The sequence below is a fragment of the Lepisosteus oculatus genome, chromosome 2 (genome assembly GCF_040954835.1).
Source record: "Lepisosteus oculatus isolate fLepOcu1 chromosome 2, fLepOcu1.hap2, whole genome shotgun sequence".
Lineage (NCBI taxonomy): Eukaryota > Metazoa > Chordata > Actinopteri > Semionotiformes > Lepisosteidae > Lepisosteus > Lepisosteus oculatus.
Genome location: NC_090697.1, coordinates 48,842,731 through 48,857,637, shown reverse-complemented (window position 1 = coordinate 48,857,637; position 14,907 = coordinate 48,842,731). Strand labels below are relative to the sequence as shown.

The 14,907-nt window shown below is 39.7% G+C and overlaps 1 protein-coding gene across 2 annotated transcripts in view; it reads right to left on the bottom strand.

Annotated features, from left to right (window-relative positions):
- LOC102697598 (TUB like protein 4) overlaps window positions 1-14,690 on the bottom strand; it is a 63,745-nt gene extending 49,055 nt beyond the window's left edge. The window contains exons 1-3 of one of the 2 annotated variants that reach the window (XM_015348508.2): window positions 14,619-14,690; window positions 12,816-13,389; window positions 11,854-12,245 (exon numbers count right to left, since the gene is read on the bottom strand). In XM_015348508.2, coding sequence (XP_015203994.2) covers window positions 11,854-12,105 — 252 coding nt within the window. In that variant the 5' untranslated portion in view covers window positions 12,106-12,245; window positions 12,816-13,389; window positions 14,619-14,690. Of the gene's footprint in view, window positions 1-11,853; window positions 13,390-14,618 lie in introns of both variants that reach the window. The other variant, XM_015348506.2, reaches the window with a different exon arrangement.
- Window positions 14,691-14,907: the final 217 nt, after the last annotated feature.

The following is a 14,907-nucleotide window of genomic DNA, read 5'->3' as shown; positions in this document are numbered from 1 at the left end:
ACCATGTTGCGGAGACTAAAATGTCATGGCCCGCTTTCACTGATGAACACTGATTTTTGTCAAACCCTTGAGTGAAGCTTTTCTGATTAACAATTACACTACAGTACATTTTTAATCATTATAACAGAAAATTGGACTAATGGACATTAGCAAGACTTCTGTTTGCTACCAATAAAATATCCTAGTTGGCAAATGATCATAAAAATAAAAGATTCAGAGAGTGAAAGCTTCCTCTATAACAGAGCCTCCATTATGTACAACAGTTTCATTTAACATGGTGATAATAATCCCACAACGGGATTTATCAAAACTGCACAGGAGCACAGTGCTCCTCCCCAGTGAATTAAGAACATAAGACAGTACAAATGAGAGGATGCCGCTCGGCCTATCTAGCTTGTTTCTGTACTTCTGCTACGCCACAAGGCTGGGCTTCCTGCTGCTGGGAATCCATCTCCCTCCATGCTCCAAGGCGATAATGTTCCCTTCTCTCACAGGCTGGCTGCCAAACAAACAGCATATTCCTTCCTCAAGCACCGTGGCACAAAAAAGATCAACAGAGCCACAAGACTTCCATTCAAACATTCCTCAGATCCGAATGAAAACTAAATAAAAACCCATCAGCCAGTAGTAGTTTCAAAATATTGCCCAAGTCAGCAAATGTTAAAAAACATGCCTTTCTGGCAAGACAGATTTGTCTAGTGTATTCTCTTTCTGAAAATAAGTCACAGTGAGCTTGAAAATTCTTTTGTGTCCCCCCCCAAAACCTAGTGTATAGTCTACAAGCTACACGATACCAAAAGACCTGAGGACATGTGCTGAGCCACACTGCAAAAGCAAAGTTGTTTTTATTTTTCTGTGCATTTACATACCCTTGTTAGTTTAAGACCACTGGGATTTTTTTAACTTTACAGAAGCAGATGTGTAGCAATATTACACATTTTGTTTTTTTTATTGGACTTTCAACAAAGTACAGTTATTTAATATAGACTACTATATGACATGGAAACAGTTAACAGGTTTATTCCATGCTGAAAAAAAGGGAGAAAGAAAACAACGTTTTGGCCGTGAAGCCTTCTTCAGGTGTGAGGGTTCACGGCCGAAACATTGTGTTGCTCACGCCTGAAGAAGGCTTCACGGCCAAAACGTTGTTTTCTTTCTCCCTTTTTTTCGGCATAGAATAAACCTATTACTTGTTCCTTTGCAGCCTACACATGCTGACGCAGCTACCCACCTGAACTACTATATGACATGTATTGATGCAACTCTAAAGATGACGTTCACAGCCTGGATTAATAAATGTTCTTACTTTAAGTCCACTTAAATGGTTACTACCCCACTAAGTGAAATTTGGTATACATATGCATTTTTAATAGTTCTGGTGGGTAGCTGCGTCAGCATGCATAGGTTGCAAAGGAACAAGTAATACGTTTATTCCATGCTGAAAAGTGAAGAAAGAAAACACAACGTTTCAGCTGTGGAGCCTTCTTCAGGTGTGGAAGAAGGCACCTGAAGAAGGCTCCATGGCCGAAATGTTGTGTTGTCTTTCTTCTCTTTTCAGAATGGAATAAACCTATTACTTGTTCCTTTACATTTGCAAGTGCTCCTCCACATAGTTAATCACTATGCTGTGTGATGGGGGCTATTCTTTCATTGGCCTGCCGATTGGATAAAAGGACATAAAGCCTCATCAGGGAGGCCTGAAAACTGGAGTGTCCCAGTTTTTGTCTTATTTTAATACCCATGGAAACACAAAAGCATATTGCCAAGTTGGTTTCTTTGCACCACAAGATTAATTTAAAATATGTGAAGACATAGCCCTTTCCAGAAAAGTGTTTCAGGATAAGCAAAACAAAAGCAGAACCAGCTATACAAGAGCTGGAAGTACATGGGTGCAAGCCACTATGTTTGTTTCCAGCAGCAGACTAATTTTCCTGTACAATGAAGGTAGTGATCGGTGAAAATAGTGACATGACTGATGCTTAAGGAAAAAGTATTTATAATGAGAGCAAACAAAACTTGACTATTAAACACACTCAATAAGAAGCAATCTGGCATTCTCTTATGCCTGGGGGAGCATACTGTATATAGCCCCACTGGGAAAAGATATCACTGAGGTATTATTACAGTAAGAGTCCAGGCTACATTTTTTAATATGATAAGCCAAGATATGTGGCATGCACCATTGTAGACTAAAGGCACCTCCTTAGAAGCTTTAATGTGAATAGGAGGATTAAGGATTTCACTCAGATTTAGGCATTCAATAAATAAAAATAAAATTCCCACTTCAACGGCTCAAATAAATACCTCAATCAGAATTTCCATCACAAATAAAGGTCCTGATTTTCCTCCTATGGAAATGAAGGAGGACATACTGTATTTTGTATTCTACATATATCAGGACTGTACAAATGAGTTATCTGTAATAGCCTGACAGAATTCATTAAGTTGCACACTTTTCAAACTGTCAAGATGTAAAATATGTGCCTACCTAAAAATTGATTTTGTATATCCTTGAGTAAAAGAAACATACATTTATTCTCATTTATTCAGTTGCATCCTTTGTTTGTATTGAAATAACTGATATGTCCCCGTTAACATGAAATGTTCAATTTCCACTATCACAAATATACTACCCTTTAGATCTTTTATGCTAAATTACAATTGTCAGTTTTAAACAAATGAAGGACAAAATGACTCTAATCAGAGAGCTCCACTGTAATGCCTAGCAAGTAAGGCCTAGCAATTGCGAACCTGCTAACAGAAAGGTGACACTGCAAACATGGAGACCATCTAAAATTAACTATCATACTGACACTCGAACAAAGTCAGAGGTCTAAAATGAGTAAATCAAGAGTCACAGGTCTTTTCTATTCCTTAAAGCCCAAGGGAAATACTTAACATTTACTTAACAGGCATTATCTAGTGTAGCTTACATACCATAAAAGAGTACAAGCAAAGCATCATCCAAAAGACAGTAAAAATGCAAGTAACAGGAAAACAGGAAACATGAAAGTGGGGCAGACATATGCTGGAAGTGCCATAGAGTGAAAACATCCCTTCAGTGGTGAGCAATGTGGAAGGAATCAAGGATCCAAGCTGGGAAAGAAAGCCACTGAACAGAGCGCAGCACCAATTGGCAGTCAACGTTCTTGAAAAAGTGAGAGAGCTCGGGGGCCGTCTAAAGCAAGAGTCTTGAAGGGAAGCAGAAAGTAGAAGATCATTTTAACACCGGAGAACCAGGAATTAGCATGAAAGTGCCCTAAAGATTAGGGACAGTCTGGTGGAGGAGCAGGGATGTCAGGAGGGGGTGCCGGGCAAGTTAGAACAATCTAGAAATGGTTGCATGCCAAAGGTGGGACAGGAGTAAGAGCGTGTCGTGAGACAAAGAGACTGGGAAAAGCAGGCAAGCAGTAGTATTCTGAAAAAACAGCGGCAGAAATGTCCAGAAAGAAATGGCAGGTCCAGCGGCCCAGAGTAGAAATGTGATGAAAATAACAGAGAGAGAGGTCTGAAATGAGACCAAGATTCTTGAAAGAGCAGAGGACGAAGGTAGTGGAGTCAAGAGGAACACAGACGCAGAGAGTGACAAATCCCACATAGTAACCAGTCGCCCAGCACTGGAAGACATGTATTCTTGACTTCAGAAGGGCCAGAGCAGTAACTGCACAAGAGAGCCCTGTTACATATAGCATAAACAGACACACTGCTGGTCCTCTTAAAGACAAAGTGGAATGCACAGTACAATAATCCAAGGTTTGTATGGCCACTTCACAAAAAAACATGTAGCACAGGAAGGAAACCGTTGGAACCTTATTGCCTATTTCCCAGTATACTCAAGTATTTGATCAGGGTTTTGGAGGGACATGGTTGGAGAGAGAAACCTGTACAGCTAGGAGTTGAAGATGTTAGTTCTTACGATAGTCGTGTTTCATAAGCAATTAAATGAACTGAACTATTTCACTCATTAGGCAAAAAGCATCGGTCTGAACTGTCCATTTATGTACCGCTCGGTGAAAATATTTGGATAAGAACATTGCCTTCACTCATGTTAAGATAGTGTTTTTAATTTTAGTTTGTCATTTTAATGCAACAAAATTGTAATTCAGGTATTCCAAACTTTTTCTCAGAATCCCTAGTTTTAGCACTGAAATATTTCTTTATTGAAGTACTTCCATTTCTGAAACTGAATATTTAGGTAACACTTAAGAATCCACATTACAACCCAAGTGATGTAATTAGTGGAGTTCCACTGGGGTCTGTAAAAGGACATTTGCTCTTCCTAATTTATATAAATTATATGGCACAGTTAGTAAAGTAGTCAGGTTTGCAGATGACCCCAGATTAGGAGGTAAGTAAAAAAAATGAAATTCAAAACCAATCCAAAAAAAATTCCAGACTAGGCAAACACCTAGAAAAACACAGTTATAGTAGACAGTAGGTTTTGCATGGATGTAGTAAAATGCTAGATATCGGAAAAACACCCTTTGCAAACAGTAAGATAAAAATATTAAACATTATAATAAACTTAAAACAGCTGTTAAATTTTGCACAATAATTTAAGCAAGTTTCCTAGCCAGGACCTCTTGCCAGAAGAATAACGGATTGGTCAGGTCACGCTATGACTTAAATAAGCAAGTTTCAGTGTCATTTTAGTGCACTGATTTGGTGCAGAGTATTCTACCATTTCTTTCCGCTCAGTTAATTTAATGTTCCAAAGCTCTGTTCAGCGTACTGCAAGATAAAAAAGCAGATAGACATGAAGGGGAAAAAAAAAGTTTCTGACGCAAGAAGTCTATCCATCTAATTACATTAAAGCTAATTAAAACAGACTAAAATAAAAGCATTGCACAGTAAAATGAATAGAAATGAGTGGGTATTTTAAATAACTCATTTGGCTTTCCTGACTGACAGTACAGCACTGCAGATTAGTAAAGTCCACTTGACCAAATTAGATATCTTTTAATTATCTTAAGTTGGCAAATTAAAATAGACAGGCAAGGCCTTTTGAGCATATGTACTGTTTTTGCTTTGCAAATGTCAGTTTTGAACACTTTAATCAAGCAGATTAGTCAATTACTTAGAGTGCTGACTAATTAATTACTTAAAATGCTAATAGCCAGAATTAATAGGCACAAAATCCATAATGGTGGTGTCAAAGGAAATTCAGAGATTGGAAAAGAAAATGAGCAGGTAACAAACTACAAAACCAGCAAACAAAAAACAGAGGAAATACTTGGACTACACAACTGATATCTAAAGGTACACAGCGTTTTTACAATACACAAACTGCATATTCTCTCAATATATTAAAGAAATGAATTCTTTCAAGTTAATAATCATTGGGTGGCAAGTAAATATTTTGATGAACTGCCTTTCCCTACAGGGTGACGTATACGTTACTCATTTGTTTTCAAATCCCTCTCAGGCTGAATCCTCTCAGAACACAGACACCGTGCCTGCGACAGACAGTTCCACAGGAGGACTGAGCACACGAACAGCAGGGCTTACTCTGATCCACGGGGGGTTTGGAAACAACGCGCCGAGAAGCAGGCATCACCCTGCCAGGCCCGAGCCCTCCTCCATCGTGAAAATAACGGCTTCATTATGAAGATTTCTACAGCACTTTCTTGAATTCTTTCTACGTTATACTGTAAAGGGTGGCTCTGGCTGAACTATTTAAGATGTAGAAAAGAAACGGAGGGCACAACAGACCTGTTAGAAGTACTCTGTTCTTACAGGTAGCTTATGCTGTTGTCTCACCATGAAAAACAGTGAAAATGATGCTAATTTGTGGCCAAATAAGTAGTTAAAACTGACGTTATGCTGATAATTCAAAGAAAGGAATAGAGGATAAAGAAACATGGTGGCAAACTGGCTAGCATTGCTGCCTCACAGCACTGGGGCCCTGGGTTCGATTCTGAACCTGGAGTTCTGTGGGTGTGGAGACTGTATGTTCTCCCCATGTTTGCATGGGTTTCCTCCAGGCTGCTCTGGTTTCCTTCCCTGGTCAAAAGAAGTAATGGCAGATTGACTGGCTTCTCAGACAGTTGGGTGAAGCAGTTAGGAAATGGATGGATTCAAGAAGCTCTTAAAAACACTATCCAAAAGTGTGGAAAGGGATAAAAAGTTAAGATTTATATAGTGCTATCTGGTTTTATTCAATTCTTCACCTCTGAGGAGCCCCACACTTCAACCCTGTTAAAGGTCTCTTTGGACTCTTTTTCTGTTAGAGTCCATTTCTTCTTGGATGATGGCAGGAACCCTGTCACCATTATACGACAGCTATGCATAAAAGCTGGTTAGTGACAACCCATCACGGGGAAACAAACCTGCTAAATTATCTCTCCAAACCGTTTCACTTTGCTGTGACCCCCAAAGCTTTCAGAAGCAAGGCCTTTCACATTACAATATGCAGAGCTGTAAGAGAGGGAATGCTAGCAGAACAACTCCAAGCCCAGCACTGAGCAGATGGAAACCCAGTGATCTCTGGCGGCCTGGCACGCCGAATCTCAGAGCAGAGCCGTGACAACTGCCTGGAGGCGCTCGTTTCGTGACTGCGGCTGAAAGTCAAAGAGGCCTCCCGAATAGGTCAGCAATGAGTCTCCTTTCGGCAGGTTTAAGCAGATACTCAAATTCAGTGGACCTGCAAGACACACTTGGAATGCCCCAGTAGCCTGACACTATGAGAAAGAGGGTTGAGGGGAGGAGTTTCCATATTATAGCTTTTGGATAACTTAGCCATTTAATATATTACACTACAAAAGGTCTTCTAGGATCTATTTACTCCCATGACAAAACACATCTTGGATAAAAATGTATACAATGAATACAAGCTACAAGACAGCAGACAATGGAACACAGTGCCACGGTATTTGGGCAGAATAATCCCCACAGAAAAGAAGCACCACTAAATATATATATGTGCCTCAAATCCAGGTCATTTGTCTGCTGTGCTTCCTTTCCTTAGAACCTCTATTTAACCATCTCACAACTTATTCTTTTGGGATATGAAGCAAATTTCTGATGTGACCCATTTGAAGTCACTGGATTGCAATTCAATGATACCAGACCAGATTTAGAAATATACAGAAATTCAATCTGTAACTCAAGCGGAAATAGTAAATCAATAGCTATATCCCCATTTTAAAAATAAGACAACTAAAAATATGATCTATGCTAAACAGAGTAGGATGTGCTGAATAAAGTTCTAAAAAGGCGATCTCATACATCTCTTCATCCAAAACAAAATGTAAAATTAAATATTTTTCTTGCTCTACAGCGTGAAATTGCAGAAATGCAGAAACTTCTGCTTTCTAGCTAGGAGGGCAAATGGAATTAAACTATATTTAATTTCGAGGACACAAATGAAATCTATATAGAAGAGCATTTAAAAGTGAGAACAGGATGCACTTCTTTAAACAAAGAGTTGTGGGAGTCTGGCACAAGAAACTCAGTCGTGGAGCAGAAGCCACGTCCTTCTTTCAAGAAATGGCCGGATGAGACACTTGAATTAGCTACTAACTACCAAACAACACAGATATGTCCAATAACTGCCCGTTTCTAACCTCATGCTATGTCTTCCAATGTTAAAATTCAGGTAATTTCCCATTACAAACTTTTCAGTTTGCATATATTACATTAATACTATTATATGTGAGATTATATTGTAGCGCCACACGGGGTGCTTTAGCATGGTCACGCAAAGCGGGCTGAGAACAGTGGGACTACGGTACTGTATATAGTAGGGCAGAGGCTGGGAGACAGCCTCTTCCCTTCGTGTGTGTGTGTGTTAGTGAAAGTGCAGCACTATAACCCCTGTCCTTGTGTGTGTACTTTTCCTGTTTCAAGTTCAAGTTAATGAATGTGTTCAAACCTATTCCCTGAGTCCCATGCCTGCTCCATTCCGCACTGAAACCCAAATTCATTACAATATTTTGCTATGAATCAAGGCCAAATATTTACACTAAATGCAGAAGAGATGTGCTTTCACCTTCTCATGTCTCCTTCACAATCACTGCAAAATATCCCTTTACATCTGAGTTGGCATTCCTGCACTGGCTGCCTGTGAATTTCAGAAGATTTTGTTGTTGATTTTTAAATGTATTTGTGGAACTGCCCCTTCCTATCTCAAAGGACTGTTCCAACTCCAGACTTCATCCCAGAGTTCCAGGTCAACCTCCCATGACTCTGCATTCCAAAGACTAATCTGTCTTCTGTGGGAGACTGTGCTTTTTGTTCTAATAATAACAGTGATAATTAACTATTATCCACCTGGATGATGCAACAGTAACCATAGTAGCCAATACGCTCACTTTACATCAGCTATCAGTGGGGAGGAGAACAAAGTGAAGAAGCCATTTCATAAATGGGGATTATAAGGAGGCCATGACTGGTAAAGGCTGATGGGAAATTTGGCCAGGAAATGTAATGACCAAAGAAAGTCAGGACCTTGGTCTCATCTGAAGGACGGCAACATTTTACAGTATAGTGTCTCAGTCACTGGGACATTAGGACCCACAAAGAGGACCCATTAGGACCCACAGTAGGGTGAGTGCTCCCTACTGACCCCTCTAAGACCTCTTCCAGCAGCAACCTTAGTTTTTCCCAGGAGGTCTCCCATCCAGGTACTGGCAAGGCTCACACCTGCTGAGCTTCACTGGGCTGCCAGTTGTGAGTTGTAAGGTGATATAGTTCTCTGTCTCTGCAATAACTTGCCCCATGAAATTAAGTTCTTGGGATGCATTTAAATCAAGAGTAAAAACAAATCTGTACAAGAAAGCCATTGGTGAAACCTGGTTATATCCTGCTGTAGTATTGACTTTGATTTTTTATTTCTTGTATTGTTCTGTATTTTATGTTGTCTGATTTTATCCTGTTCATGTTGTTACATATATTCAATTTTATTGTACTGCACTTTGTGATTAACCTATGAAAAGTGCACTACTGTATAATTAAAATTAATTGTATAATATATATATATACACATTTCCAATGTCAGTAGCTTCAGTACAGGTAGCAAGGGAGATATTCTGTCAAATTCAGGTAGAAGAAGTACCACTACTTTAAGACTGCAGTGTGTTTGGGGTGTGGGGAGGGTCCAATTGTCAATTCCCAAGTGATCTTTAAGTGCTTGTACTCCTTTTTTAAACTGCTTAGGTGTGACCAGAATTTATGCAACGTTCAGGTTGCAGCTGAGCTACTATCTACCCACTTTACCATCTAATTTAATAAGCCCACAAAAAGGCTTCATAATGAAAGTACTGAAAAATGAACGAAATAATTGCACGGCTAAAAGCTCTTGCAAAAGACAAATAAACCTGTGGGCCTTCAGATGAGTAAAATTGGTTTTGTAAGATGTCTCCTTTGCATTTTGACAAATGGCCAAATGCAAATATGCATTTATGTTGTTTTGGGTAGCATTGAAAAACAGTTGTTTCAGACTCAAGACTGTCAGCAAACAAAATATATGAATAAATAAGAAATATATAAATTGTTATAATCCCCATATGCAGGTAATTTGCCCTAGGGCTAAAACAGTACTATTGGCTGCTCACTTTTTTATTTATTTCTGGCTACAAAAGAGAATCCATGCAAAGAACAGAAACCAGTATTCTATCGTCCAATCAAACCAACAAGACCCCCTTTGGAACAACACACAGAATAGGTTTGCAATGCAAACAGCTCTCATCTTTCTACATGATCTGGCCAGTCCAACTGTTCCTGAAGTTGATAAGCAGATCTACAATTTTGTCTCAACCATAGTACTTGGAAAACCAGACTTCATCGTACCTCTTACCAAATCAAAGTATCTGGATTAATGTATTTTCCAAATGTGACTCTGCTGCATCAAACCAGGTGCTAACATTCAGTCATGGGCTATATCCCTATAATGTTTAGAGACCTAAAGAGCTTTCTGCCCTCCACTGAAAGCTCCGGATTCAAACATCTGGCTTCGTTTCATACCTGATCTTCCATTTCACAAACTATAACTTGGGGTAAGCATTTTTGTGGATTTTGCTTGACACTGCAATTTACCAGGGGAAATAAGCAGGCTTCACAATGATCAACGCCTATAGCCAGTAAGATCAGCTACATCAATGAAGTCTTTTTAACATGCTCTAGGGGAAGTCAGAACTGATCCCTTCCTACTGGTCATTGCTGTGTAATTTTACTTTTTATTTCCAATATATCTGGGTTACACACCAGTTTCACAATAAAAGTAAGAAAACGAGACACACTTAGCAGGTAAACTATTAAGTTTTTAAAGCTTGGCAACCATTTCTGATCTACTTTGGGTCACACTTCTACACCCTAGATAGACCTCAATCTCTCACTAATTGGCTAATCAGATGATAGTGAGGACTGGCCTTCTGTTTGTTTTTGCTTCCTAGAGATTGTTTAGTACAATTAATATGTTGCTATTGGTACTTTTGGTGTCTTCTGTGTCTCTTTCCTGGAGATGTCCTTCTTTTTGAGGGATGTTTTGGGAGGGCCATGAGAAGGGGATTATAAATTCTCTATTTTCTTTTGTTTAATACATTCCCCATCTACAGCGAAACAACCTACCAACAATTTACATATGAAGGTAATGTTACAGAACATGTAAACTATACAGCATGTACTTTTGTTGATGTAAAATGCAATAAAAATCATTGTAAAAAAATTTTTTTAAAAGGGTATTGCCACACCTTTGCCATTTTTGGCTACTTTTATTGTTGGATCTTGTCAACTAAGTAGCTTGTAAAAAGGGGGTTATTCCTATTCTATGATCTTTCTTGAATGCATTTTTTTTAATTAATGAGGCAGAGTTAATGACCTCTCACAAGAAACACACTTAAACAACACAGCAGCCTTTTTTATCAAGATCCCCATACTTTCCGTAGACACGCACAAAATAGGAAAGTGTTATTTTCACTTTTTAGCATCTTACAATATGGTTCTTTTAACAGATGACTAAACCAATCTGCATGCAGCATTTCAGAGTTCTGTTTTGGTTTTGAAACGGTTACGTGGCGATTCAGATGTCAGATGAGCAGCTAACCTCATAGATTTAATATCCTCAAAACTGGGATCAGTGGAGTGTTAGCTGTACAGCTACCATTTTCACACGTCTCAATGAACATTTTAAAACTTTAATTCCAATGAATCTGAGTATTTTCCACATGAACTCAGGTACACAGCTTAATTCTGTAGTTAAATAATTAGACCAGCTATTAGTTTCCAACCAGACTCTGGTGTGTTTTGTAGATACCTGTACATTTAAGGATGTAAATGTTTTGTAACCAATTTTTAAAAAAGCTTAAGAAAATAATCTACATTGTTTGACTACTAGGGTTGAAACAAAAACCAGAACACAATGGGCCTTTGAAAAATTAATTAAGTCCAGATTAAATTATTCATTATACATTTCTTTACATTAGTACGTTTAAGTGCCTTGGGGCAACCTTGTTTTGAAAGGCGCTATATGAAATCAAAACTGAGTTAAATAAATTGAATTGAGTTTACTAATGTGCACTAGTGTGATACAAATATAAAAGTAAAACCTGACATTTAAACTATCAACTTCAAAATTGGCCATTTCTATTATTAGGGCATATTGACAGGTGAAAACTTTTGTCAACTTTTCAAAACAAAAGTATAAGATACTGAATGCAATGAGAGACGTTTTCAGCAATTCGCCTAAAGGCAAGTGTTAGTTTTTTTTTATTCCCCTCCAGAAAAACAGGCAATGCACTACTGAACTGTAATCATCTGAAAATAACTGTACTTATTTCAAGGAGAAGGCAAAGCGTAGCACAATGCAACTGCCGAGTCTTACTGTAACTACACTCGGTAAATATCGGGTTGACTCACCTCGCTGTTGTGGCCTCTTAAATTGAAGTTAATTCTCTGCGGGGTGCTCCTGTCCCGCCTGCAGTGACTGGAGGTGAAGGTCACTCCAACCACACCTCTGCCGTTGCCTGTTGCGAGCCACCCTTCCTCGTAGTATCGCCTCCGGCACACCGGCTTCTCCTTCTCGCTCTTGGGCACCCGGCCCTTCCAGGACAGGCACAAGACGTTGGAGTCGCTGCAGAGGACGGGACCATGTTCCACTGCCGCAAACATCGCTCCTGGCGGGCAGCACCTCGGACAGGGATCGTGCTGGCGGGCGGCTTTTCGCTTCGGATGCCTCCTTCAGAGGAGCAGCGCTTGGACGACTGGCGACGATTCTTTAAGTGCTCTTGAAGAGGGGAGCTGCATCAATACTAAGCGAAGGGAGCCAATGCATAGTAAAAAGGTTAAATTCTTCCGAGAACGAAGGACAGAATTATCTGACAGGATTTGGATTTCAGCGAGGAAACCTAACTTTTTCGCAAAAGCACAGGTTTGTCTAAAGTAAGACCAACCTCGTGCCTTTTGCAACACGCACCCTTTTAAAAGTTCAAAAGCGCCTGAGTATCCTTTGAAGATTAAAACACAAAAAAATGCTTTATCTTAAAGGACATTCGACTACTAAAATTGCATAAATAAAAAGGCACGCAAACTATGGAGCTCCTTGTAGTGGATACTTGCAATTCCCGTATAGTTAATTTTTAACCACGGATCACAGACGTCCCCGTTTCAAGGAAATTCAACACTCAACAATTCTGCAGAGTCAAATATCTAGTATAAGACTAAACCAATGTTTTTAATTTAAATGAGCGAGCAAGTGTTCCGATTGTTTAAATCCCTCGTTTATAAGAAGTTTACAGCTGGTCTCCCTTGGCCACGCTAGATCCAGACAGCCCGCATCCACACTGCAGGTCGGGATGTGAGCGACTCGGGTCCAGCTTCACCTCTGCGGCGGCGCCGTTCCGGGATCTCAGCTTCAAGTTCGCTCGAAAACGTCAATGTGACACGGTCGATAAATTAAGCCAGCCAGATGTCAGCTCTGTACATCCTATACAGGAGAAGCTGGAAGGATCTTCACTTTCTCGACCTGACGTGTGCCATCATCCTGCTCTTCAAACTGTCCCCCAGATTTCCTTTCTCGCATCACAGGAAACAGCATCTCAACACTTCCAGCGCGCTATATAACCAAGTGCCGTTTAGTCTTCGCGAAAGCCAGGATAAGCTTCCAAAAAAAAAACAAGTTCGTTTAAACTTAAGCGATTTGGCGAGGTAAGAACAGCCTTCGGGTTCCACAATGATTTCGGCGTTTAAAGGAAACCGTATGTGGCCGAATTTGGGACAGGCATGTCACCTCTCCAGATAGCACGATTGCACCCCTGTGGAGCTGCGTGATCTACGCGTCTCCAATTCTCTATCAACTGGCCATCCGCAGGAGCGTCTCTTCTCCCGGCAACGTCATTGCGTCACCGCGCCAGCCGCCAATCAGAGTCGGGAATCCCCGGGAACAGCCAAGGGTCTCTATGACAAGAGAGGAGCGTAAGTTAAGGTCTCCGTGGACTGGAGCCAGAACAGCTTATGCCCAGCTGTTTTAAGCTTAATGAAGATACACTGACAAACGTCGACGTTGGAACAAATCTTCATACCATGCAATGCAATAATTTTAAGCATGTTTACATCTAGTCATATATTTTGTTTTGCATAGTGATATATCATATTTAAAACCTAAAACATAAACCACATCTGTCCAGCAATTTAGGTTTTTGTTTTGTTTCAGGTTTAACGATTTACATTTTCATATATTTCTTTTTTAACGCACCAAATTATTGGCAGCTCACAATGACAAAGTAAACACCCAATTTCAACATCTTGCCCATAAAGAATGCGAGTGGTTAAACACAATAATCAAAAGTAAAATAACACTGCACCCTTGAGAAAGAGCTATCAGGTAAGTCACGCTGTGCACTGGATCGTGTTTAACAAAACATAACACAAATTGAATACCACGCGTTCTGAGATAAATGCGGTTATGAAGTCTTTTCTCGTCCCCGAAAATAAATCCGCAACGAATGCTAGAGAAGACAGCAACAAAACCCCTTAAATTCAGAAAGTTCAAAAGGCTATAACATTGCAGTGCTCACGTGAAATAAAAAACACTAGTATCTTCTAGCAAACCATAAAGGTTTTCTGAGAGCAAAAGCAGGCAGACAGCACTCCTAAAAGACATATCCTGTAAATCTGATACATAACCTGTTATACACGGACATGTCGAATTTCACGCTAGACTCACAAACAGCAAAACTTAATTAATTTTCTTAATTTCATGAACCCATTGTATAACATTAAACCACAACGATTCAGTAATACAGAAACCCAGAACACACCTGTAATAAAGCCTGATTCGATAGCCCGCACAGCTCGTGTTCCAATTCATTCTACACCTTCGAAAAATGAAATCGACACTAATACTAACAATAAACATGCTAACAAAAAGTCGATTGAATTACATACATCAATAGTAGCTGCCACAGTCCATCATTTCGCACACAATGGGTATGTGAATTACAGACAGCCCCGATTTTCTATTTTCGCGTCATTACACGATATTTTGTAAATCATCAGAAAAGTCACGCTCATGTAAAATCTAAAATGACATAAATAATACTGCAGGCCAAATAAAATCGTGCAAACCTCACTTTTTTTGCAAATATTTCTGGGGATTTCTGTATGTAACAATCAACCTATCTTACCTCCTGTGTGTTGGTGCCACTCTGCTGGGCCCCACTCCAGTGTCACGTGATTGTCACATGACTCGGGTTGCCATCCCATCCCCCCCCAAGTCCTGTCTGCACCATCGAGGCTTCGAGCACACCGAAGCGCGGAGAGTGCATCTCAATTTGATCGAAGGCTCCCATCTTCTTTCAATGAAGTGTTTTAGAATTTTCTTCAGTTATTGTGATTCTTTTTTCATGTTGGCTTTTTTGCAAGTGATGTCGAAATTTTGTCGTACATACTACTGTTATGTAATATCTAAAATAT